General features: G+C 46.3%; 1 protein-coding gene across 1 annotated transcript in view; it reads left to right on the plus strand.

Moving 5' to 3' along the window:
• The window catches only part of TUBGCP3 (tubulin gamma complex associated protein 3), a gene marked incomplete in the record, with an annotated part of 536,537 nt that overhangs the window by 66,153 nt on the left and 442,631 nt on the right, over positions 1–27,753 (plus strand). Inside the window, 2 exon segments of the mRNA XM_030201534.1 lie at positions 2,317–2,394; positions 23,405–23,622. Coding sequence (XP_030057394.1) covers positions 2,317–2,394; positions 23,405–23,622 — 296 coding nt within the window.

Consider the following 27,753-nt stretch of genomic DNA (forward strand, 5'->3'; position numbering starts at 1 on the left):
AGCAGAAGGACCTGCACTGTCCACCCAGTCTGCTCAACAATGAGGCTAGAGCTGCACAACAATATAGCAAACTGACAACACTTGCTCTCAGCCTTAAGTTGTGTTCCCCCCTTCCCCCTCCTCTGAGTTACCTAGCATGTGACATGAGTGCAATATAAAATATACATACTTTTTCTTGAATTGTCCTTGCTATTTTCAGGTCACAGATTGTAGACACCTGCCCAGCACTGGCCTTATTCCCAACTGCTGGAGATGCTGTTAAAACCCACTCTTCATCCAGATCTGTCTTTCCTATAGCGCTGCATAGGCCTTGTAGCGCTATAGAAATGCTAAATAGTAGTAGTAGTGGTACACAGACTGTAGATGTCTTCACTGTTTTTCCATATTTGGAACACAGGCGTAGTAATGTAGTAGATGACGGCCAATAAAGACCTGAATGGCCCATCCAGTCTGCCCAACAGACACACTCATCATCAATTCATGATTAAACCAGCAATGAATGGTATAAAATACTTGGTCTTGGTCTTTCTTTGCCATTTCTGGGACACAGACTGTAGAAGTCCGCCCAGCGTTGTCTTTAAAGCTAATAGGATAACCAATATAGCTGGACATTTTTCAGAGTTAAAAACCTCTTTATACTGTTCCCCATCCCCAGTTTGAGTGAGCCTACCCTGCCTGCTTCCAGGATCCAGCCAATGAGGGGGGTGCTGCTAGATGCTAGGGACAAAGGACATTGCAGAAAGCTTTCAGGGGTGGGGGTGGGGGCAGGTTGAGGAGCATTAAAATCCCCACAACTACCCCATTGTTTCCCAAGTTGTTCCTGGAGTACTGCCTTGCCAGTCAGTTTTTCAGGATATCTACAATGAATATGCATGAAATTGATTTGCATTTGCTGCCTCTATTGTATGCAAATTTCTTTCATGCATATACATTGTGGATATCCTGAAAACCTGACTGGCAAGGGAGTACTTCAGGAACAACTTGGGAAACACTGAATGAACCATTCTATGCCACCTTAGACCTGGCAATATATTTCTTGGCGCACCGCTGAAAACCACCTCTGCCTTGCTTCTTTATCACACAGTTTATTGGGCTGTGGGCTGATGTCTTCCACGCGCGTTAAACTTCAGCGCTGAAAAGCTTTCTGCATCATGTGGCCAGTAACAATTTCATAGTCTGCTCATTAACTGTGTGATTCTGCCTGCAGTAGCTTCCTTCATTGACCTCTGAGTTTCCTTCTGGAATCCTGTACTCGTAGACTCTGAATCTGGCAACTGACTATCATCCTGTAATCCCCATGTCCCCTCAGGAGCTGTGAACACTGCATTTGTAGCATGTTTGGCTGACCTGGGTATAGAAAAATAACCCGGTGACTAAACAGTGAGGCACTAGGCTGGCCCCTTTTCATCTGTTTTAATTTTGATGATTTATTTTTAATTGGTATTCCAGAAACGTTTTTGTTATAATTTTGGTACAGTGAAAATATTTAAACAGATATGCAGTCAGTTGAACATCTTTGATTTTGTTATTTTTTTGTAATCGTTTGGAAGGATAGTAGCATTTGGGGTGGTTGGTTTGGATGATAGTAATACCTGATTAGGGCCTGAGAGAACTAGTGTGTGTAATTTTTTGTGTGGCCTTTCCTATCCAACGGGTTATGGGGTTCTTTTCCTGTTTTATCAGATTGTTTGTTTTGTAAACCACTCGGACCTTTCTTTAATAAGACTTAATATATCACTCTTTCAAACTAAACTATGAACTACACTTTGACAACTAACCAAACAAAACAAGATATTTATTCATTTGTAATACAAGTTTTCACCTTAGTAATACTTCAGAACCCAGGAGCCTGGCCCCAAAATCTTGTATTTGACAAAATTGCCTCTTCATCTGCCTTTTTTTTATATTTGTGGTTTAAATTTCTGTTATCCTTAGGGGCTTTAATGAGGATCAACATGTTTTCTCTCTGACCAATTTAGATTGCTGTCTTGGGAAGGAAGATCATCGTTCAGTAACTTTAGACCTTAATCTCACTTCAAAGTGAAGTAAAGCTAGATAAAGGTGGATCATAGTAATGTTATTTTTGATTTATCTGAATAGATATTACATTTTTTCCTACAGTAGAGGATGACTGAAAATTATTGTAAAATATCAGTGTCTTCACAGAAAGGTCCTGTCATGAGTAAACAAAGGCCACAAGAGGTTGAAATGGGGGTGCTCAGTTTGTGATTTTGTTCCATTTGAATATGTTGGTACCATAATTTTTAAAACTGTTGTTGAATACTGTATAACACTCTTTAACTCTTTTTTGTTCAGGGTATTCTGAAGAATAGATGGTCAATACTCTACCTCTTGCTGAGCCTTAGTGAAGATCCCCGTAAACCACCAATCAAGGTAGAAATGTTTTTCAATAAATATAGAAGCCTATTGCTTTGTTTCCTCCAAACGCACATAATTGTGTGATGGAATCACCATGGGCCCGATATTCAAAGGGATTTAACAGAGCAGGAGAGGCTCAGTGCCGCTGAATATCTCCGCTAACCTGCCATTCCTTAGCCGACTAGGTTAGGGGCGGTCCAGGGGCAGAGTTTGGTTGGAGTCACAGCTTAACTGGTTAGCGGCAATATTTGGTCTGCGAATTGGCTAAGTGCATAAAGTTAGGCTGCTAACTGGCTAAGTAAGGGGGTCTTTTACTAAGTTACGCTAGCATTTTAGATCATGCTAAAAATCAGCAGGCGCTAAATACCGAGATGCCCATGGGTATCTCATTGTTTAGCGCCAGCTGATTTTTAGTGTGAGCTAAAAACGCTAGCGCACCTTAGTAAAAGACCCTCTAAGTGCATAAAGCTAGGCCAATAAAAAGGCTGTTTTAACTTTAGGTGCTGAGTTAACCAGGCATTGGTCTGAATATAGGCACATATATCCGGATGTTCAATGCCAGGAGCTTCGCATTCTGTAGCATTGAATATTGGGGTTTAGTTCAGCCTGTAGCAGGGACAGCTACTTACACCTATGGGATATGCTGTAATTGACAAGTATGATTGTGCTGGTGTGTAGGGTAGATAAGCGAGGAAGGTTGGTAATCCTGAGTAGTAGGTTTTGTGGATTAATGTAAGTATATTTAAAGCAATCCTGAATGAAATAGGAAGCCATTATTCATTCTTTAGAAGGGGTGTTAACAAGGTCAAAGCATTTGGCTCCCGTAAGTAACATTATAGCAGTATTCTGAATGAGTTGTAAACATCAAAGGGGGGGATATTTAAGATCATGAAGAAGCAAAATCCAAGAACAAAGAGGATGGAATGTCCTCACAGATAAGGATCATCACCCAATGGAGCCCATGTGGAAATCTGTTTCTTTAATGACAGAATTTTAAATCTGACCACATGTGAGGTAGTTCCACACAGATCCACTTCAGTTCCTGGTTTCCATCTGCCTTGTCATTGTTTTTCATGTGCTCTTGATGGCTTGGCTTCACCTTTTTTTTCAAAAAATTGAGTCATGCGATTTTTGCCTTGGCCATCTTTTTCAGCAGTGTGTCTAAAAAGAAAGTGATTTTAAAAAAGTTTTGATTGTGCAGCAAGACCATATCCACTGCAGGTACCCCCAACTGTAGTGCCTAGGTCTGAATCATGAAGCCTCTAAGTATGACTTGTATCTGCAGATGAGACACAAGTCTTAGATGAATCAAAGAGCCTATCCTCCTCCTCGGTTATAAAGTCCATTCAGTTTTATCAGCATTGGAGGCATGGGACTCAGGAGACCCAGGCTGCAGTGCATGCTGCAGATGCCTTGGCATCAAGGAGTCCTAGATGTCCCTTGACTTCAAGTGTTGAGAGAACCCAATGTGATTGGACAGCAACTGATATATTTTCAAGGAATGCATATAATTGACATTGGAGCATGATGCTGATAGCACCCAAGTAGTGGCAATTGCCATATCCATGAATCAAGGAATGCTAGATCTTGCTGTCAGAGTGCAACAGATGAGGATCTGGAACAAGGCCATCAGTACACCTAATGCATAGAACATCCTTTTTTTCCTCCCTTTTTTCATTACTAAATTCTTACTCTTTCATCAGAGAAGGTCACCAGAAGGGTTGCTCTAGCAGTTACACTATCTTGAGAGTCTTTTAAAAAAGCAGTTGCATTTAATTTCAGAACCCACTTGTCGCGCCCCGTACCTGCGCCGCCTTGCCCGCTGGGAGGTCCCTCTCCGCGAGCAGGGGAGAGCGGAGTATCGCTGGCTATGGGCGGCGTGGGCGAAGAGTTGTACCCGCCTCCTGGGCTATGCCGGTTCGCCGCTTCAGCGCGGTGGCGGCCGGAGAGCGCCGGCGCTGCCAAAATGGCCGGCGCTCTCTTACTTGCAAGGCTCTTCCGGGTGCAGGACCTGGGAACAGAGGAAACGCCCATTCAGGGTCCGGATTGGCTGGTCGCGGCTAGTCTCCGCCCTCTCTCTGAGACCAGCCTATCCGGAGCCCTGGGGCTGGTTGTGGGCCCCTCCTTTTCGTCAGCTGTTGAGTGTTCTCCAGATGGAGGGGGCTATTTAAAGGCAGTCACTGACAGTGTTCATTGCTTCGGCTTCGACTTGTGGATCCCTGAGTGTTGTGTTTTGGAGTGCCTTCCGTTTGCCTTGATTCCCTGATTGAACCTGGACTTTGCTTTTGCCTGCCGCCTGCCTTTGAACCTCTGATTGAACCTGGACTTTGCTTTTGCCTGCCGCCTGCCTTTGAACCTCTGATTGAACCTGGACTTTGCTTTTGCCTGCCGCCTGCCTTTGAACCTCTGATTGAACCTGGACTTTGCTTTTGCCTGCCGCCTGCCTTTGAACCTCTGATTGAACCTGGACTTTGCTTTTGCCTGCCGCCTGCCTTTGAACCTCTGATTGAACCTGGACTTTGCTTTTGCCTGCCGCCTGCCTTTGAACCTCTGATTGAACCTGGACTTTGCTTTTGCCTGCCGCCTGCCTTTGAACCTCTGATTGAACCTGGACTTTGCTTTTGCCTGCCGCCTGCCTTTGAACCTCTGATTGAACCTGGACTTTGCTTTTGCCTGCCGCCTGCCTTTGAACCTCTGATTGAACCTGGACTTTGCTTTTGCCTGCCGCCTGCCTTTGAACCTCTGATTGAATCTGGACTTTGCTTTTGCCTGCCGCCTGCCTTTGAATCTCTGATTGAACCTGGACTCTGCTTTTGCCTGCCGCCTGCCTTTGCACCTCTGATTGAACCTGGACTTTGCTATTTCCTGCTGCCTGCCTTTGAACCTCTGGTTAAACCAGGACTTTGCCTCTGCCTGCCCTATCCGGTCCTTCTTTGGAGGTCTCTGGCCTGATTCTCCAGGTAAGATCAGAACTGTCTGGCTGCCAAACGTTGTTTGGTCCAGGGGCTCACTTTTCATGACATAGGCCTGACAGAAAAGAATATCCAGGCAGATGCCCTCTCCCGAGCTTTTGACGCACCTGAGGAGCCTGAGGAGTCCTATCCTATGCTCAATCCTGCTTGCCTGTCTCCTATGGTGGGGGCATCCGCCTGTCTCAAGACTCCTGTTCCTGCTCGATCTCGTCGCAAGGTTCTTCAGTGGGGTCACTCTGCTGCATTTTCAGGACATTTTGGGTTCCGTAAAACCTATCACCTTATTGCCCGTTATTTTTGGTGGCCCCGCATGGCCCAGGAGATTCGGCAGTTTGTCTCTACCTGTCCTACCTGTGCCCGTACCAAGTCCTTGCCAGGCAAGCCGTGGGGGCTGCTTCAACCATTACCTGTACCCCAGCTACCTTGGCAGGAGGTCTCGATGGACTTCATAACTGATCTTCCCTGTTCCAAGGGCAACACTATCATCTGGGTGGTGGTGGATCGTTTTTCTCGCATGGCTCACTTCGTTCCCATGCGGTCCCTGCCATCCGCGAAGACTCTGGCCTCCCAATTTATCCAGCACATTTTTCGGCTGCATGGCCTGCCGCATCGTATCATCAGTGATAGAGGGTCCCAATTCACCTCTACATTTTGGAGATCATTATGCTCTGCTTTTGGGGTGACCACACATTTCTCCTCAGCTTATCATCCTCAGACCAACGGCATGGCAGAACGGACGAACCAGACCCTTAAAGCCTTTCTGCGGGCCTTCACGAATGCTCGGCAAGATGATTGGACTGATCTCCTGGCTTGGGCTGAATTTGCATACAACAATAGTTTTCATTCGGCTTCACGGACATCACCCTTCTTCACTATTTTTGGTCGTCATCCACGTGTTCCACCTCCGATTCCTTTGACTACAGCTCCCCCACTGCTCCAGTCTACTCTCACCACTATTCATGCAACTTGGAGGACAGTCCGTCAGCAGTTGGGGAGGGCGGCTGCTCGGTACAAGCAATGTGCTGATCAGCGTCGCCGGGTCGCTCCCGTATTCCAGCCGGGACAAAAAGTATGGCTCAGCACCAAGTACCTCAAACTTCGTCTTCCCTCCCTGAAGTTTGCTCCTCGCTTCATCGGGCCATTTTCTGTGTCATCTCGAGTGGGGACGGTGGCCTACCGCCTTCACCTACCTGGTAATCTACGCATTCACAATGCTTTTCATGTGTCTCTGCTTAAACCTTTTAGGACTTCCCCCTGGCATCCTGCTCCTAAGAAGATACTGGTTCCTGATTCTGACCCTGATCCAGAGTTCGAGGTAAAAGAGATACTTGACTCCAAACTCCAGCGGGGTCGATTGTTTTACTTGATCTCGTGGAAGAACTTTGGTCCTGAGGATAACTCCTGGGAGCCGGTGGCTAATATCCTTGCCCCTGATTTGTTACACGAGTTCCACTCTCGTTATCCTACTAAGCCTGGACCTAGACGGAGAGGGGGGGCTTACGGGGGGGGTACTGTCGCGCCCCGTACCTGCGCCGCCTTGCCCGCTGGGAGGTCCCTCTCCGCGAGCAGGGGAGAGCGGAGTATCGCTGGCTATGGGCGGCGTGGGCGAAGAGTTGTACCCGCCTCCTGGGCTATGCCGGTTCGCCGCTTCAGCGCGGTGGCGGCCGGAGAGCGCCGGCGCTGCCAAAATGGCCGGCGCTCTCTTACTTGCAAGGCTCTTCCGGGTGCAGGACCTGGGAACAGAGGAAACGCCCATTCAGGGTCCGGATTGGCTGGTCGCGGCTAGTCTCCGCCCTCTCTCTGAGACCAGCCTATCCGGAGCCCTGGGGCTGGTTGTGGGCCCCTCCTTTTCGTCAGCTGTTGAGTGTTCTCCAGATGGAGGGGGCTATTTAAAGGCAGTCACTGACAGTGTTCATTGCTTCGGCTTCGACTTGTGGATCCCTGAGTGTTGTGTTTTGGAGTGCCTTCCGTTTGCCTTGATTCCCTGATTGAACCTGGACTTTGCTTTTGCCTGCCGCCTGCCTTTGAACCTCTGATTGAACCTGGACTTTGCTTTTGCCTGCCGCCTGCCTTTGAACCTCTGATTGAACCTGGACTTTGCTTTTGCCTGCCGCCTGCCTTTGAACCTCTGATTGAACCTGGACTTTGCTTTTGCCTGCCGCCTGCCTTTGAACCTCTGATTGAACCTGGACTTTGCTTTTGCCTGCCGCCTGCCTTTGAACCTCTGATTGAACCTGGACTTTGCTTTTGCCTGCCGCCTGCCTTTGAACCTCTGATTGAACCTGGACTTTGCTTTTGCCTGCCGCCTGCCTTTGAACCTCTGATTGAACCTGGACTTTGCTTTTGCCTGCCGCCTGCCTTTGAACCTCTGATTGAACCTGGACTTTGCTTTTGCCTGCCGCCTGCCTTTGAACCTCTGCTTGAACCTGGACTTTGCTTTTGCCTGCCGCCTGCCTTTGAACCTCTGATTGAATCTGGACTTTGCTTTTGCCTGCCGCCTGCCTTTGAATCTCTGATTGAACCTGGACTCTGCTTTTGCCTGCCGCCTGCCTTTGCACCTCTGATTGAACCTGGACTTTGCTATTTCCTGCTGCCTGCCTTTGAACCTCTGGTTAAACCAGGACTTTGCCTCTGCCTGCCCTATCCGGTCCTTCTTTGGAGGTCTCTGGCCTGATTCTCCAGGTAAGATCAGAACTGTCTGGCTGCCAAACGTTGTTTGGTCCAGGGGCTCACTTTTCATGACATAGGCCTGACACCACTAGAGCACTCGTCTCCTGCAGACCTTACAATTCAATTTTCTTTTCATCAGGAATATAATAACAGTTGGAAATATTTATGGCATCAGAGATCGGAAGAAGCAAACTCTCCTTAAAATATTTCCCAAGTAATATATCAGGTGTCAAAAGATGTGTTAACGAAAATTTAAAAGCCGTAGATTTCTTCTTCAACAGATTTCTTTTAATTCCTTTTTACAATATTTATTAACCGAATCCTTCATAGTGGAAATAGAACCCCTGTGTAAAAATGAAGTTTGTGCTTCTAAATTCAGCAACCTCTTATCCACAACAGAGAAAATCTTACCAACATTAGTAAATTTCTCTACTGTCTCAGTTGAAAATTGAGCCACTTGGGAGACTGAAGCTTTCATCATACCCTCCATTTGTCTTATTATAAGCTAAAGATCTTTCAGCATAAATTCTTGATTAAATCCTCCTGACTGCGCTGTTTCAGACCTTCCAAAGATGGCAAAAGTTTTGGCTTGGAAGCAAGACACTACCCTTTAGATTTCCCTTGGTCTGCTCTTACTAGCCATGCCAAATTTGGTGACAGTACTAAGATGATGATGATGAGGAGAACGTTCCAAGGAACTCGGACATTCCATTTGTGTCACGTCTGTGGTCGTGACCCCCCTCAGGCTTACCTTATTTCTGGCGGTCAGCTTCTAAGATGGCTGCTGTCTGGTCTTTCTAGGTTAGCTCTGTCTCTGTCTTTGTGTACTGGGTGCTTCCAGCTTGGGTCTGATTTCTCTACTATACTGTACCTGTGTGTGTTAAGCCTGTGTGTGTTAAGCCTTCTGCTTGTGTTTCGGTTTGTGTTCCTCTTGCCTTCTGGTGGCCAGACCTGGTGGCTGCATTGGATTGTCTATGTGCTGTTTTCCGTTCCAGACTTCAGCCCAGTCCAGTCCGGATCTTCCAGCTGCCAGACTTGCTTGTCTTGTTTGAGCCTGCTCAGCACCCGTAGCTGCCGGGTGATTGCTGCAGCTGAATCTCAGCTGCTGCTGAGCTTATTAGCCATTTGGAAACTCTCTGCTTTGCCTTTGCATCGCCTAAGGCCCTGGTTTGTTGGTGCTTGCTGCACTTCTGCCTAGTCCAGTTTATAGTCTGTATTCTTGCCTGATTCTAATTTAGGCTTTGTGTAGCTTCTTGTACTTTATTGCTTGTTTCCCAGTCTTGTTTCTTGTTTGTATGTCTTTGTCTAGTTCTAGGTTGTCTGTGTTTCTTGTTCGTTGGCTGCCTGGCAGCTTGCAGTTCTGTGTCTTATCTATCAGTGTTTTTTCCCTGTTTCAGTGGCTGCTTGCAGCTTTCAGTTCTGTCTCTTGTCTACCAGTGTTTGTTCCCTGTTTCAGTGGCTGCTTGCAGTTTTCAGTTCTGTCCCTTGTCTGTATGAGAGTCCTAGTCTAGTATTCTGCCTAGCCTCCCTGTGTGCTCTAGTCCCTAAGTGTATCCTGCTGGTATCCAGTTCCAGCCCTGTCCGGCAAGTCCTGCCGGCCACCTGCACCCAGGGGCTCAACTCCTGAGGAACGGTGGTCAAGTGCAGGTGAAGTCTAGCTGGCCTTGTCAGAGTTCTGCCTTATCCCTGTGTGGGGTGGTTTTGCCTGCCACTGCCGCTCACAAACCTAGTTCCTGCTTTTTGAAAACGTGACAACTTGGATACTTAGCCTTGACCACTGTGTCTTCATTGGATCCAGATAATGCCACATGTTTGTCCATTGGGCTGCTAGCAAGAGGACTAACAATTTCTGTGTTAATGCAAGCACCAACATAAAACAGTCAAGTTCCTACGTACAACTCCAAGGGTTTTCTCAGTGGGCAAGGCAATCTTGTAGGAAGCAAGGCCCTCTAGCTGACTTGAGGAGCAGGCATCTTCTTCACTGCCAGATGGTCAGGCATTCTAAAGGAAATGAACACTACTACTACTATTACTACTATTAAACATTTCTATAGCGCTACTAGACTTACGCAGCGCTGTACAAATTAACATGAAAAAGACAGTCCCTGCTCAACAGAGCTTACAATCTAAATTGGACAGAAGAACAGACAGCTAGGGGTGGGGAAATTGCAGTGGTAGGGGTGATAAGTGAGGGTGTTGAGTAAGAGAGTCATGGTTAGGAGTCGAAAGCAGTAGCAAAGAGGTGGACTTTAAGCCTAGACTTGAAGACAGCCACAGACTGAGCCTGAACACTGTCACTGACACAAACTGCCACTTTTCCCTTGGTCTACTCTTCTTAAGGAGAATTTGGATCCCTTTAAAGGAAAAGAAGGCAAAACCAACTAATTATTGATTCTCCCCAGAATTAAGGGAACTAGAAAAAAAACCCCCCAGGTACGGGGGTTCCGAAAAGATTCATCTAGTTGTAGAAGTTTTCAGTGTAAATGTAAAATATTGGTTAGGCAGGAAAAAACCTCTAGCTGAAAGACTGTCCCAAACAGCATTTTTATTGGATAACTGGAACATTTATCCTCCCTGAGTAACCCTCCTCTCTCTCTCTAGTGACTTAATGTAGACCAACTTGCTACTTTTATAATGCAGAAGGTCTTGGATTTTCATAGCAAATCGATCCTTGTGATTAATGACTTCCTTCTCTTTCATTGCCTTGTCCATGCAACTAATATAGTTCTGGTTCTCCTAGAATTTACCAGGGCTTACTTGCCAACTTTTCGCTTTTATCTCAATTTGAATTTGAAAAGGTTTTTAGCTCATTGAATTATTCAGCTTCCCTAGCAGGTGAGATTCCTCCTTGTTTACTAAAGGAGTGATAATGCCTTTGACAGATCAGTTTTAGAGGACCCTTGTCTTACTCCTGCCCTGTGTGATAGAGCTTTTGTACATCCTTTCAGTCAGGACTGGTCTAGCAGGATGAAAAGGAAGGTGAAATTTTGGTTTTGCCTGATTATTTCCTTTCCTTGGTTCCTGCCAGACTAGTCCAAGGCCCACCTTGGAAGACTGCGGTTTTCAGAGAATCGCTGGTGGCAGCTTCCCACTTTCATTTCTTTTACTGCTCTGTGTATCAGGTTTTTAAATTTACTGAATCTGCAGAGGGTTCCTATATATAATTCATCATGCATATAGTTTCTGTTGTGTAAACATTTGCTTTAGTATTAGAATTATGACAGGTTCCTTATAATGGAAATGCCACTGGAAGAGCTCAGTTTCTCTGCTTCCATCTGCTGGTAGGGAGTAGGACCCATTTGTCTGGACTAAGTCTAGCTGAAATCAAGGAAAGAAAATTATCAGGTAAGACCAAATTTTACCTTAACTTAAAATAAATTATTTACTCAGCCACCTTATATAAAGCTTTTCAACAATAGGGTTGTCTTGCAATCTATTCTAGTTCTGCCTGAGGTAGTGTCCGGTTTCTACCTTATCCAGGCAGTTGTGCAACCCACATTTTTACCTCTGCTATTAATTAATTAATTAATTAATTTATTTATTGCATTTGTAGCCCACATTATCCCACCTCTTTGCAGGCTCAATGTGGCTTACAATTCATCATACTGGAAGTAGAAGAGAATATACATTTGGTTTTACAGAGGGTTTTGGGTTACATGGTAGTGAAATACATGATAGTGTTAAAGCAAAAGACAATATAAGACATTTCTGGATAAATTAAAGATTATACAGTTACACGTGCTGATCTTTGTGATATATCTTGTCGAAGAGATAGGTTTTCAGTAGTTTTCGGAAATTGGTCAGTTCATAGACCGTTTTCAGGTTGCGTGGTAACGCGTTCCAGAGCTGTGTGCTCACATAGGAAAAGGTAGATGTGTGCATTAATTTGTATTTCAGACCTTTACGCTTGGAAGGATGAAGGTTAAGGAATGTCGAGGAGATTTTTTTGCGTTCCTGGGTGGTAATTCTATTAGGTCTGACATGTAGGCTGGGGCGTCACCATGGATGATTTTATGGACTAAGGTACAAAGTTTGAATGTGATGCGTTCTTTAAGTGGGAGCCAGTGGAGTTTTTCTCGTAGGGGTTTCGCGCTACATATCCAGAGTAGTAAATGGATTGCAAAGGAGCCTTAGCTTACTTGGAGCCGCATAAAACCCTTAGAACAGAAGTGTCAAACTAATTTTGTATTGGCCACATTAGGAAATAATACATTAAGTGGGTCAATGTTAGGGAAGGGGTGAAGAAATAGGACATATGCATATTAATTATATACACTTTTTTGTTTTACCATTGCAGATTTCTCAAGGTCACTTCCATGTTCCAGCACCTGTAATTTCTAGTCTGGAAGTTTGCTGTTTAAATGAGTTACAACATAATAAATACACCACATTAAAATATGAATTATGAAAAATGAAAATCTACGTATAATCATAACCACAATAGATCCATGCCAACCAACTAAAAATTTCAACTATAACCCCCAAATTAGAAACTGAATAAATAAATAAATAAATAAATAGATTAACTCACTAGTATGCAGCATTATATTTCTTGTCCTATTCTTAGTCGTCCCCCTTAAAAACAAAACAAAAAAAGCCTTGGTGTAAAACAGTAAAATTTGATTTAGGCCTTCCAAAGGGGGTGGCACCTCAAAGCAGCCCTGGAGGTTGTGAAAGCCATGAGAGCAGTGAGAAATCGCCATTTCACCAGCCCTTATACTGTGAAGGAGTGCTGCAGGGAGACTAGCCATGGGGGCTACAGTAGATCAGCAAGAGTGGCAATGGTATAGACCAGGGGTGGGCAACCTTCGTACACAGAGGGCTCCATGAATGTCAGTTCTATCCCTAGCGGGTTGCACACAGAAAATTAAGAAATGCATCTTCCATATCATCATGCTGATCAATCCATAGACTGGTGGGTTGTGTCCATCTACCAGCAGGTGGAGATAGAGAGCAATCCTTTTGCCTCCCTATATGTGGTCATGTGCTGCCGGAAACTCCCCAGTATGTTCTCTATCTCAGCAGGTGGTGGTCACACACAGCAGCAGCTCTGGCTAGGCCTCCAAGCCTAATTTTTAGGTGTTGTTGAGTGCCTGGGGTTGAGGGCTCTTCTTGAGCAAGTGCAAACCTGGTGGTGCCAGGTCCCTCCTTTTCTCCCCCCTCCCGCTGGCTCCGTTTAAAAAAAAAAAAAAAAAATTTTGGACGTCCTTAAGGGCGTTTATTTCGACGTTTATTTAAACGTTTATTGCAGCTACTCACTGGGACACCAGGTCGTTACAGCTCGGAGCGGAAAGCAGGTAATTTTACCTTTTTGTAGCGGGCAGGGGGGTTCCCCGATTGATCTCCACGTGGCTGATGGCGTCGGAGGGCGAGGGCGCAAAGAATCGCTCCCCGGACCGCGTGTGCGCGTCTAGCAGGGATGCGGGGGTTTTAAAGTCTGATTCGCCCTTGTTGGGTGTCAGTTTGGAGGCCGGTCAGTGTCCCGGTTCTTCCTCGGGTGCAGCGGTTTTTCCCGCCATAAACGCCCATCCCCCGCTGCTCGCCTCCGCCATCTTGGCCGGCCACGCTGCTCGGACGGCTTCTTCTTGGGCCGCCCTTGAGGTGGGAGACGTTAATGCCATGGCCGCCCTTCATTTGGGCGACGGCAGAAAAGCGGCTAAAGTTAAGCGCCGTTCTTCCCACGCGGCTCCTTCACGGAGTGTCGCGCCGGACTCCATCTTGGATGCGCAGCATGTTTCTCTTGCGAGCGCCGGTTGAGGGTGCGTCTAGGGCTGTGGCCCAGGCTGCTGAAGTGCACAGTCTGGGGGGTTTCTCCCCCGAGTTTATTTTGCTGCTGCATCAGGCCTTTCTTATGCAAACGCTGCCCCTTCTCCCTTGTCCGATAAAGGGGTTGAGGCCCCCGGAAGTAAACGCCCTCGGGTGGATTCCCAGGCCTTAGAGGACTCTGTTTCCTCTGATGTAGATGAGGGCAGCGTATCTGAGTTCTCCCAACGGTCCTTTGGGGATTCCTTGGAGGAGATGGATTCCCGCTCGGATGGAGCGGATGACCCCTCTGCAGCACGGATCTTTCGCTCAGAGGATTTGCCCAACCTGTTAGTGCAGGCCATGAGCATTTTGAAGATTTCCTCTCCAGAGGACGTCTCTCCCTCAGCCCCTGTTGGCTCCGCCATTATGCTGGGGACGAAGCGCCCGCCTAGAACCTTCCATGTGCATGATGCCATGCACACCTTAATTTCGGCTCAATGGGATGTCCCGGAAGCGAGCCTTAAAGTGGCTAGGGCTATGTCCCGCCTCTATCCTTTGCCTGAAAGTGAATGAGAGACCTTTCTTTGGCCTACCGTGGATTCTTTAATCACTGCGGTGACTAAGAAAACGGCGTTGCCGGTGGAAGGTGGCACGGCCCTAAAGGACGCCCAAGACAGAAGATTGGAGGCGGCCTTAAGGTCGTCCTTTGAGGCGGCTGCCTTAAGTTTGCAGGCCTCAGTTTGCGGCTCCTACGTGGCCAGGGCGTGCCTGACGATTGTGCAGCGGACTTCCCCCTCGGATCCTTCCTTGAGGGCTGACTGGCCGGCCCTGGAATCTGGCCTGGCTTATTTGGCAGACTTACTGTATGATGTCTTGAGAGCCTCGGCTAAAGGTATGGCTCAGACAGTCTCTGCGCGGCGGTGGCTTTGGCTGAAGCATTGGTCTGCTGACCACGCATCTAAGTCCCGCCTGGCTAAGTTGCCTTTTAAAGGCAAGCTGCTCTTTGGGGTCGAGCTGGACAAAATTGTGACCGATCTCGGCACGTCTAAGGGCAAGAGGTTACCAGAGGTCAGGGCTCGGGCCAGTGGTGCTCGCCCTGGTAACTCCAGAGGACGGTTTCAGGAAGCCCGTCGGTACCGCCCGGGCAAGTCGGGCTCCTCTGCCCCCTCTTCCTTCAAAAGGAACTTCTCCCCCAAGCAGCATTCCTTTCGCAGAGACCGCCGTCCCGGAGGTGCGCCCTCCGGTCCTCCCCCAGGGTCTCGTACCCAATGACGGGGCCCTGGTCCATGGCCCAGTGCAGATTGGAGGACGCCTGTCCTCGTTTCTGGGCGAGTGGACCAGGGTAACTTCAGACGCTTGGGTTCTGGAAGTCATCAGAGACGGCTACAAGCTAGAGTTCTGCCGACCCTTAAGAGACGGGTTTGTACTCTCTCCCTGCAAGTCTCCGGTCAAGCTGTGGCAGTGCAGCAGACCTTGGACAACCTGATACGCCTGGGTGCGGTCGTTCCGGTGCCAGAAAATCAGCTTGGCAAGGGACGTTACTCCATTTACTTTGTGGTACCAAAGAAAGGAGGTTCTGTCCGGCCTATCCTCGACCTCAAAGGGGTCAATCGGGCCTTGAAAGTGCGGCCCTTTCGCATGGAGACTCTCCGCTCTGTTATAGTGGCAGTGAAGGCAGGGGAGTTCTTGGCTTCCTTGGACATCAAGGAAGCGTACTTGCATATTCCCATCTGGCCTCCTCATCAACGCTTTCTGCGTTTTGCAGTCCTGGGCCGACACTTCCAGTTCAGAGCCCTCCCGTTCGGGTTGGCTACTGCTCCGCGGACCTTCTCCAAAGTAATGGTGGTCATCGCGGCCTTCCTACGAAAGGAAGGAGTACAAGTCCATCCTTATCTGGACGACTGGTTGATCCGAGCCCCCTCTTATGCAGAGTGTGGCAAAGCTGTGGACCGGGTGATTGCTCTTTTGAGCTCCCTGGGGTGGATCATCAACTGGGAGAAGAGCCAGCTGTGCCCGACTCAGTCCCTGGAGTATCTGGGAGTTCGATTCGACACCCAAGTGGGCAGAGTGTTCCTGCCGGACAATCGGATTGTCAAACTTCTGGCTCAGGTAGACCAGTTCCTAGTAGCCTCTCCTCTTCGGGCTTGGGACTATGTGCAGCTGTTGGGCTCTATGACGGCCACGATGGAAGTAGTGCCCTGGGCCAGGGCTCATGTGAGACCACTACAACACTCTCTGCTGCAGCGCTGGACTCCGGTGTCGGAGGATTATGCTGTGCGCCTTCCCTTGGACCCAGCAGTGCGCAAGGCGCTGAGCTGGTGGCTGCAGACAGACAAGTTGTCTGCAGGAATGCCTCTGGTGACCCCGGAGTGGATTGTCGTCACGACGGACGCCTCTTTGTCGGGCTGGGGAGCCCACTGCTATGGAAGGACAGCGCAGGGGCTCTGGTCTCCTGCAGAGGCAAAGTGGTCTATCAACCTCCTGGAACTCAGAGCCATTCGGTTGGCGCTTTTGGAGTTCATCCCGGTACTGGCGTTGAAGCCAGTACGGGTCCTGTCGGACAATGCCACGGCTGTGGCCTATGTCAACCGCCAGGGAGGTACCAAGAGCGCCCCTCTAGCCAAGGAGGCCATGAATCTATGCCAGTGGGCGGAAGCGAACCTGGAACAGCTGTCAGCGGCCCACATTGCCGGAGTCATGAATGTCAAGGCGGACTTTCTCAGTCGCCATACCTTGGATCACGGAGAGTGGCAGCTATCTGCTCAGGCGTTCTTGGACATCACGAAGCGCTGGGGCCAGCCGAGCCTAGATCTGATGGCGTCATCGGCCAATTGCCAAGTGCCGCGCTTTTTCAGCAGAGGACGGGACCCTCGATCCCTGGGAGTAGATGCTCTTCTCCAACAGTGGCCGACACAGGAGCTTCTCTATGTGTTCCTGCCCTAGCCCATGTTGGGCAGGGTGCTAGACCGGGTGGCAAAGCATCCGGGCCGGATAATCCTGGTGGGTCCGGATTGGCCCAGACGTCCCTGGTATGCGGACTTGATCAGGCTCTCAGTGGACGATCCTCTGCGGCTGCCAGTGGAGCAGGGCCTGTTGCATCAGGGTCCCGTGGTGATGGAGGATCCCTCCCCCTTTGGTCTTACGGCCTGGCTATTGAGCGGCAGCGTCTGAGAAAGAAGGGCTTCTCAGACAAGGTCATCGCCACTATGCTGAGAGCGAGGAAGCGCTCTACTTCTACTGCTTACGCCAGGGTTTGGCGTACCTTTGCAGCGTGGTGTGTAGCAGGCTCACTTTCTCCCTTCACTGCTCCGATTTCTTCAGTGTTGGCGTTCCTGCAAGAAGGTCTGGAGAAAGGCCTATCGCTCAGTTCCCTTAAAGTCCAGGTAGCGGCTCTGGCTTGCTTCAGGGGCCGCCTGAAGGGTGCTTCCTTGGCTTCGCAGCCAGATGTGGTGCGCTTTCTCAAGGGAGTTAATCACCTGCGCCCTCCTCTGCACTCAGTGGTGCCTGCGTGGAATCTCAACCTGGTGCTAAGAGCCTTGCAGAAGCCGCCTTTTGAACCCTTGTTAAGGGCATCTCTGAAAGACCTGATGTTGAAAGCAGTCTTTTTGGTGGCTATCACTTCAGCCAGAAGAGTTTCCGAGCTCCAGGCACTCTCATGTCGAGAGCCCTTTCTGCAGTTCATTGAGGCAGGAGTGTCTATTCGCACAGTGCCTTCCTTCCTGACCAAGATTGTTTCTCGCTTCCATGTGAATCAGCAGCTCTGTCTCCCTTCCTTTCGTAGGGAGGACTACCCAGAGGAATACTCTTCTCTCAAATATCTGGATGTGAGACGAGTCATCATAAGATACTTGGAAGTGACCAATGATTTCCGGAAGTCGGATCATCTGTTTGTCCTGTTTGCAGGTCCTCGTAAGGGTCTGCAGGCTGCTAAGCCTACAGTGGCAAGATGGGTCAAGGAAGCCATTGCAGCGGCTTATGTGGCCCGGGGAAGGTGCCGCCTATCCAGCTGAAGGCTCACTCCACTAGAGCTCAGGCGGCCTCGATGGCAGAGGCCGGGTCCGTCTCCTTGGAAGAGATTTGCAAGGCGGCAACTTGGGCATCGGCCCATACCTTCTCCAGGCATTACCGCTTGACTGTGGCTGCTCGGGCGGAGGCCCGGTTTGGAGCTTCAGTGTTGCGGTCAGGGATTTCTATGTCCCGCCCTGGGTGAGTACTGCTTCGGTACATCCCACCAGTCTATGGATTGATCAGCATGATGATATGGAAGGTAAAATTATGTATCATACCTGATAATTTTCTTTCCATTAATCATAGCTGATCAATCCATAGCCCCTCCCAGATATCTGTATTGTTTATATTCTGGTTGCATTTCAGGTTCAAGTTTAGTCTTCAGTTCCTGTTCAGGAGGACTTCGTGTTCAAGTTTTTCAATGGATTCTTCAAGAGTTGAGACGAGTTTGTGTTTACAGTGAGCTGCTGCATTCCTCTCCCCTCCGTTTTACGGGGCTGGATTGAGACATAAATTCTGCCGGCGCTCCCTCCCGCTTCGTGCGGCTGTAGGGCAGCTTTGTACCCCTCCCGCTTCGGCGGTGTTAGGGTCAGTCAGCTCCTCCCGCGGTTGCGGTTGCAGGATAAGCCAGATCCCCCCGCATCGGCGGGGTGGTGTCCCTCCCCCGCTCCGCGGGGATGAGCTGGACGGATTCCCCTCCCCCACTTGTGTGGGGATGAGCTGGGTTAATTCCCCTCCCCCGTTTCGGCGGTGGTGAGCTGGGCAGAGTGTCCCTTTGTGGGTGTAATTCTCTAAGTGCTGAGTCCTGCGGATGGAGCTTTGATATCGACATACTGAGGAGTTTCCGGCAGCACATGACCACATATAGGGAGGCAAAAGGATTGCTCTCTATCTCTACCTGCTGATAGATGGACACAACCCACCAGTCTATGGATTGATCAGCTATGATTAATGGAAAGAAAATTATCAGGTATGATACATAATTTTACCATATAATTCACTTCCAACAAAACTCAAATGTGATGACTGAATGAACATAAATTATTACCGGAATGATCTGTTACCATAAAGACTACTTTCTTTCCAAACAGTTGCTAAGACAGTCAAACAAGTTTTGTTCTGTTGTTGTATCCTTCAACAGTTCCATATGGGGAAGCTAAATATTTTGGGCAATAGCTTCCCTAATTTTGGTGAATATGGGGCTCATTTTCAAAGCCCTTAGACTTACAAAGTTACATAGGTTACTATGAGGGGCATTTTCAAAAGAAACGTCTAAATCAGAATTTGGACGTTTTACAAAGATGTACGAATGGGAAAGATGATCATTTTTGAAAAAGATGGATGGCTATCTTTTGCGTTCGAAAATACTATGGACGTCGTGTGATTTGGGCATCTTTGTATTTCAGCCATTTTCAAGGAAAAAAAAAAACCCCTGTCCAAGTGTAAAACGTCCAAAATCAAGTCATTGGGATGTAGGAGGAGCCAGCATTTTTAGTAGACTGGTCCCCCTGACATCCCAGGTCAGCAATAGGGCACCCTAGGGGCACTGCAGTGGACTTCATAAAATGCTCCCAGGTACACATCTCACCATTGCTCCCTTACTTTGTCTGCTGAGCCCCCCAAAACCCACCCAAAACCCACTACCCCCCAACTGTACACCACTACCATAGTCCTTATGAGTGAAGGGGGCACCTATATGTGGGTACAATGGGTTTCTGGTGAGTTTTGGAGGGCTCACAGTTTCCTCCACAATTGTAACAGGTAGGGAGAGGTAGTAGGCTGGGTCCACCTGTCTGCAGTGCACTGCACCCACTACTAGACTACTCCAGGGACCTGCATGCTATTCTGATGGACCTGAGTATAACATCTGAGGCTGGCAGAAAGGCTGGCAAGTAATGTTTTTCATCACATTTTTTGGGGGGGTGGGGGGGTGGGAGGGGGTTAGTGACCACTGGGGGAGTAAGGGGAGGTCATCCCTGATTCCCTCCAGTGATCATCTGGCATTTGGGGCACCTTTTTGTGCCTTATTCGTAATAAAAACAGGTCTAGCTCAAAACGTCTAAGTTTTAATCCTGGACGTTTTTGCTTTGTTCCATTATGGCTGAAAGACGTCCAAGTTCCGCCTTGACCACACCCCTGGTACGCCCCCTTGAGATTTGGACGTCCTTCTGACGGACGTCCAAAAAGAGGTTTCGATAATACTGATTTGGACGTTTCTGTGAGATAAACATCCAAATGCTGACTTGTGTCACTTTTTGGACGTTTATCTCTTTTGAAAATGAGCCCATATGTAACTTTATAAGTCTAAGTGCTTTGAAAATACACCTTGATGTGAATTATTACAAAGTATAATTAGACATGGAAGGGAACCTGGTAATTGGATTAAGTTATCAGCCTTATAAGAATCAAAAGTAAGATGACGAAGCTAGAGATCAGGAATGTTCTGAGCTGAAATTGTGCTATGTGCAGCACACCCTCTTAGTGTCAACACTCTACTCAATGCAGTGTTACTGCAAAGGAGCCCATGGATAGGGAGCAGTTTTTGTGCTCCTGTTTCTTGTGCAGCCACAGTGCTTGCACAGCCCTCAGAATGGCCCTGCCTGAAATTATCTACCAGTGGGAGTGGCGGAGGCACGCACTGTGGCAGATTTGGACATACTTGGGACAGATGTAGAGGACAGTAGTGGAAGAGGGATTGAGAGGGAACGGGAGATCATGTTTTGGTTGTATGCTTATCTATTCAGGGTAGTAGAAAACAGGAAGCAGAATCTCAGCTCGACAGACTGTCATTATTACTATATGGGTTTTCAAGCTATACACAATGAATATGCATGAGAGCGATTTGCATACAGTGAAAGTAGTGCATGTAAATTTCTCTCGGGCATTGTGAATATCCTGAAAATCTGACTGACTGGGTGTGTCCCAAGGACTGGGTTGAGAACCCCTGCTATATTTGTTGCCCACTTTGTCTTTTTTTCTTTCTTGCTTTTCTCCCCAAATCTGTACCCTTAAATTTGTAATTCTTCTCCCACCCCTAACTCTGATGAAACCAATTCTAATGCTCTCCCCAGGATAACTTCTGCCTTCTGGTACCACATGACTTAATGCATTTGAGCTGTGTTGCTCATTGTCCTCTACTGTGGCTGTGCTAGTATGAACACTAGTCCAAACTCATTGAAAGTCATGCTGAGTAAATCTATATAAGGCCTATTTTACGTAGAGTGTTGAGATCAGAATTCAGGCATTCATGTTGGGATGTGCTCAGTTCCAGTGCTATTCTGCAAAACGCTGTGCTGAATACTGAGCCTTTTGTAAAATACTTATAAGGACATGCAGGAGTGCACTTGTGTTTGCAAGCACCAGTGGCGTAGCCAGACTGCCAATTTTGGGTGGGCCTGAACCCAAAGTGGGTGGGCACAAAATTTTCTCTCTACCCCACCCCCCCAGCAAAATTTAGTCACACAGATGCATTTGTCACACAGGGTAAAGTGCTGCTTTTCAGTGCATCCAATTTCAGACAATTTATTTAATAGCGTAATCCTTTTCAGTGAGCTTTCAGAGGTCAAAACCTCCTGCCTCTGGTCAGTATAATGCTGATACGGTATCCTCTCCTGACCTAAGGAAGGAAGTATTGGTCTCTGACGTAAGAGACGGGAGGAGCCTGCAGAGCCAGCAGCCAATGCTTCGAGGCTGCCTGCAGTGCCGTGTTTTTTTAAAAACATTTTTTCTCATCGAGTCGTCGTTTGCATTGGCGCTCAGCTCAGTCAGCTGAGTGCTTCTTCTTTTTGTAGCGCCGGCCCTGCTGCTCATCAGGAAAAGCAGCAGTGGCCGGCAATGGGAGCTGGGGCTGGCGCGGGCCAGAGCTGAAATTAGGCCCACCCGTAGCTACGCCCCTGGCAAGCACGCACAGCAGGAGAAGCTGTTTTACAAATACATTGAAAAATTGAGCAACACAAATGCGGTAGCTTCCACCTAAATGGCGGCACTCCACATGGAAGCAGTGATTTTGCATCTTCCACATATAAATGATGCTGCCTTCATGTGTAGTTATCTAGTTTTACAAACCTAGATGTGTAAATTCAGCCAATTAAGTAAGGAGGCTGCAGTGTTTATTTTGCTTTATTTTGGAGGTGTAAATAGGAGATTAACGAGAATTGCGTTTTTAATTCGTCATGTAATGCTCTGGCAGAAATAAGCACTTTTTAAAATTTTGTGTTCCTTTAAGTTTATGTAAAACTCGGGAATTTCTTTCTTTATAAACATTTAGGGGCCCTTTTACTAAGCCATGTAGGCGCCTACGTGCACCAGTTTAGAACTACTGCCTGGCTACCGTGTGGCCTGGGCGGTAATTTCATTTTTTACGTGTGTCCACAATGCGCACCGGAAATCGGCATTGTATGCGCGCTGACAATTACAACCCGGTTAACGTGTGAGACTTACCGCTAAGTGAATGGGTGGTGGTAAGGTCTCAGGCCCAAAATGGACATGTGCCAATTTTCATTTTGCTGCACGTCCATTTTCGGCCCAAAAAAAAAAAAAGGCCTTTTTTGTAGATGTGCTGGAAAATGGACCTGCGCACGTCCAATACACGTGTCTGCACCAGCGCAGGCCACTTTTTGGTGCACCTTAGTATAAGGACTCCATATAGATGTTTGTCCCACTTAAATTTGTAAATTTTGTTACATTTGTACCCTGCGCTTTCCCACTCATGACAGGCTCAGTGCTGCGCTGCTTACATATTGTATATAGGTACTTATTTGTACCTGGGGCAATGGAGGGTTAAGTGACTTGCCCAGAGTCACAAGGAGCTGCCTGTGCCTGAAGTGGGAATAAGTGGGATTCAAACTCAGTTCCTCAGTTCCCCAGGACCAAAGTCCACCACCCTAACCACTAGGCCACTCCTCCACTCCTCCTTAAGGCATGCTCAAACCATGTCCCCTTAATATCTGCATGGTGTGGATCTTCATGTTTAAATAGCACCTTTTTTGAAATTGCCATTTACACTTGTATACAATCTACATGTATAAATACTTCTAATATTACTAGTTATGTGAAATAGATACAGTTCAATAAGGAAAGCACATGTATTATTCAAACTGTTATGTCCTCTCAACTACAATAAATGTGATTTTTGTGTATGTTTTACTGAGAATGTCTGTGTTTTATAAGGGAGTACAATAAATCCAGAGTGGGAAGGAGAAAGACTGGAAAAAATTGGATTTCTTATATTTACAGAACTGTTTTTATTGTTATATGTGGAGTCTTAGGCGTCATAATCTCCTTTTAATCCCTTGTATTGGGAGGATTTTTCTACTTAAGTTTGGGCAGTGCTATCAAAAAATAAAAGGAGACATATTAGGGTTTAGTTTTTATTTTATTTTTCCCATGTCCTGTATGACAGTTTTTTCATTCTTCAAGTTAAGTTTTATTATTTAAATTTGTATGAACAATGTCTTTGCCTTGTGGATTGATTTCTGTAGTTAATACGTAACTTCACTGTGTATATTGTACAAGGTAAAAAGATAAGGTAAGGTATAGCTGTGCAAATATTCAAGAAGACATGACATGGGTATAATTAGTGTTAAGAGGATGCAAAAAGTTTAAATTATTTTTCAAAATTTATTTTAAAGGTGTCAAGTTATGCAACGCTCTTCGCTCAGGCTTTGCCTCGTGATGCTCATTCTACACCTTACTACTATGCCAGGCCTCAGAGCCTGCAACTAAATTACCAGGACAGAAATACTCAGTCAGCTCAGGCCTCCGGTAGTATGGGAACCAGTGGGATCAGCAGTATTAGCATGTATACCTTGAATGGACCAACACCTACACCACAAACTCTCCTTCCAGGGTAAATTATTAACTTGATTCTTTTTATTTTTCTAGTTGTCTCTTATTATAGTACAGTGGAGCACCTTTTATCCAGAATGGTTGGTACTAAGGTGACCTCCTACCCTCTTCTGTAGCCAACCTGGCCTTGTGGCAAGAGGTACTCTTTATAAAAGCGTTTGACCACTGACTTTTTTATTTGGTCAGACTTGTGGATAAGATAGAGAAGAGAGTGTTTGGGATAGTGGGGATGTAGATCAGGCCACAGGGGTGCTGGTGGACCCCAAGAATTATGGCAGTGGGTGCCCTCTATTGTTTTGCATAATGAGAGTTTCTGGATAATTAAAATCTGGATAAATGGTGCTGTACTGTATAGTAAAACCTTGTACATACATCAGTAGATATATAGTGTATAGCAAAATGTTCCATTTTAGTGTTGTATACACAAGCTTCCTGCTTATTTTTGTAAATAGTAGAAATATAAAAGCTGTAAGACAATGAAGACAAAAACAACAACAACAAAGCTAGGTGGTTCCTGTAATACTGTCAATGAATGATCCTTCTTTGTGAGAGGAAACAACTGGTTGGCATCAGGATAAGTATATTCATACTGAGAATCAATAGTATAATTAGATCAAATAATAAAACTGCTTATTTATCATGAACATATCTCAAATTCAGCTATGTAACCAGCCTTCTCATATTTCTATCCTTCTGTAAATATTTAGTACTAATGGCCTCACAGAAAGCTTGTTTGTATTGTGTTACAACATTTTGCTTTGTGCTGAACCAATATGCAGTGTGTACAGAAATGAAAATTTCTTCTATTTGCAAAATAATTATAGCACTTCAAACAATTTTGTGCAGTTTGTTTTCTTTTGAAATGTATAAGTGCTTTCTGAGAGATATATTGTAGTCAGCCTTTCACTAGGGGCAAACCTCCTCCCCCTGAGGTCCTGTGCAGAAGTAGGAAATGCCTGGGGTGAAAATAGAAAAACTATAGCCCAGAGCCCCAGATAGATAACAGGATTCTAGTGGATAGGGAGGCAAAGTTCAATGGGCTAAGCTGGAGGGAAATAAGACCAAAAGTGGTGGGTACCAGTGAGTAGGTTTAAATAAGACATGTTTATTTGTGACCCCCCCCCCCCCCCAATGAAATATTTTCAGTCCTTAAGAATAAAATAAAAAATCACTTTCAAAGACAGTGTAGCTGAAATGGTGGACTTAGAATTCAAAGTACTTGGACCTGGAGCACTCACAAGATCTCCCTTCGTGGGACTCATTCCTCTCTGCTGTTGTCATGTCTGGTTCTCTTGTTAAGACATCGCAATACAGACTGTCAAAACACTTTATGTAAATAACCCAACCAGCTTACATACTCTGGACAGTAAGACAACACCAAAACTTCTGATTTAGAGTTAGTATGTTTGTATGTATGCAGCGGCTGTTTGAACTGCTTTTCTTGTTGGGGGGTGGCTTCATTTCTGTTCCATCTCCCATCATATGCAGAAATGTCATTTCTATAGGACAGGACTCACCACCTCCCTTCTTCAAGACAGGGTTGAAGATATACTGGTACTTTTTTTACTGAATTACTTGAAATGCAGTATACCACAGCTAGGTATTTCTAATCTGTTTCTACACTGCATGTGTTTTGTCTTGGGGAGAGGGTAGCTGGAGGTGGTGGGGAGTTGACAGTTTGTGGGGTGATGATCTAGAACAACAGTGACTCCTTGTGAGTTCTTTTGTATTTTTGGACGACAAATGTGCATAGACTACAGATTAACACATTTACCCAGGAAATAGTGTATGATAGTTCTCTGAGGACAAGCAGGCTTGTTATTCTCACAAGTGGGTTGATGTGGTCCCGCGTCACCCGGTTTGTCAGTATTGCCAGAGGAAAAGTCTAGAGCTTTCAGGAGCACGAGCAGTGCTCCAGCTGGCATGCGCGAGTGCCTTCCCGCCCACCATGTGAGAAGAGGCTGTTTTTTCTGCTCCTCTCACATGTCAGGTAGAGCTATTTTCGAGTACTTTTTCAGTCTTTTTGTACCCGCTTGCTTTCTTTTTCTGGTTTTCTTTGTTGTTAAAAAAAAATTATATAGTTTTTCCCCTTATTTCTAGTTTTGATTTGTCCCACGTCTAAGTTTCCTTTATTTTTGACGCGGGCTGTTTTTATGCCTGCCTGGTTGGGTCTCTCTGTTTTTGTGACCTTTTCCATTTTTTTAAGCACCATCGTGACTTTTGATTTCGCCAAAGCCATTTTTTCTTCCATGTCATCAAAGACTTCCAGTGGCTTCAAGTGCTGTCTGAAATTCATCTGCTTTTAGCTTAGTCCATTTCTCCATAGGTAAATATTGATGTCTGGATGCACTAAATCCATTAGCTCAGTATCACAAGGCTACTTTCTCTTCTCTAGGAAAGATCCTGAGAAGGTGACTTTTATAGTTTCTGACATTGAAATGGATTGGGAGTCCCTTTCATGGTTATTTTGCACTATAGAGGTGAGCCTAATAATCTGGGAGGGAGCTGTGGTCTTGGACAACTAAAGTGATGACAGAGGTCCTAGTAGACAACCAACAGATCCAAGACTAGACCGAGAGCCAGTGTTTGGGAGTCACTATTCCCCTTGAGGGTTTTATTTCTTCAGCTTTCTTCCGCCAAAAGAGAATGGAGTAAAGATAAATTCACAATTCTCATAGAGGACACATTCTTTCTCAGGGACATAGGCACAGAAGCGTTTTGCTATTCTTCTATAATGGATTACTATTGTCCAGTGAGTTGAACATACAATTCTTACAGAAAAGTGAGCTAATACTCATTTTGCCTGTTTGCAAATTTTTGGATTTAGTGCATCCAGACATCAATATTTACCTATGGAGAAATGGACTAAGCTAAAAGCAGATGAATTTCAGACTTTTGCACATGATTGAATGGGCTATCCGCATTGGCTGCTTGGACAACTGGGCCAGCTACCTCAGGTGTGAAAATTGGGTTGGCCCACTTGTCTGTGAGACCATCCATTTGGAACCTGGGTTTAATTCTGAGAGGTCAGTCCTGCTTTTCTCTCAAGTCTTTCAGGGTTGGTACAGAGAAGGGTGACGAAAGTGAATAAAGGGGATGGGATAACTTCCCTATGAGGAAAGGCTAAAGCGACTAGTGTCCTTCAGCTTCGAGAAGAGACAGCTGAGAGGAAATATGCTAGAGGTCTATAAAACACTGAGTGGAGTGGAACAGGTAAATGTGAATCACTTATTTACTCTTTCCAAAAATACTAAGACTAGGGGGCATTCAATGGAGAAAATATTTCTTAACTCAATGTGTAATTAAACTCTGGAATTCATTGCCAGAGAATGTGGTAAAACCAGTTAGCTTAGCAGTGTTTAAAGAAGGTTTACATATTTTCTTAAAAGGAAAGTCAATTAGCCATTATTAAAATGGACTTGGAAAAATCCACTACTTATTTCTATGATAAGTAGGGTAACACAAATAGAGAGGGTAATACAGCATACACAGAAAGTATACAGACAAAAAAGTAACACTGGGCCTTCAAGACTGGGACAAATAAAGATCTTTATTAATAACCCAACACGGGCCGTGTTTCGGCGCTAAACAGCGCCTGCTTCAGGGGTCTGACAAGAAGGGACACAGTAAGATCTACTTGAAGTCATTTCGATGCCTTCCAGCTTGTCTCTGAGCTGCCGGTCACTTCAGAGACAAGCTGGAAGGCATTGAAATGACTTCAAGTAGATCTTACTGTGTCCCTTCTTGTTAGACCCCTGAAGCAGGCGCTGTTTAGCGCCGAAACACGGCCCATGTCGGGTTATTAATAACTTTATTTGTCCCAGTCTTGAAGGACCAGTGTTACTTTTTTGTCTGTATGATAAGCAGGGAACAGGGTAAATACCCGTACCCAGATTGAATCCACTCTGGAGATCCTGGAATAAAAAGAAAATAATTGCTCAGTGATTCTTCAGACCAGTGTAGGAGCAGTAATTGGCAGCCCCACATCCTGCCTTTCACTTACCAACTGCTCATTAGACTTAAGCATGTTAAACTATGCATTGTGGAGCAGTAATTGGCAGCCCCACATCCTGCCTTTCAATTACCAAGAATTCATTGGACTTAAGCAGGTTAAACCATCCATTGCGGACCA

This window comes from Microcaecilia unicolor, chromosome 4, assembly GCF_901765095.1.
Source record: "Microcaecilia unicolor chromosome 4, aMicUni1.1, whole genome shotgun sequence".
NCBI lineage: Eukaryota > Metazoa > Chordata > Amphibia > Gymnophiona > Siphonopidae > Microcaecilia > Microcaecilia unicolor.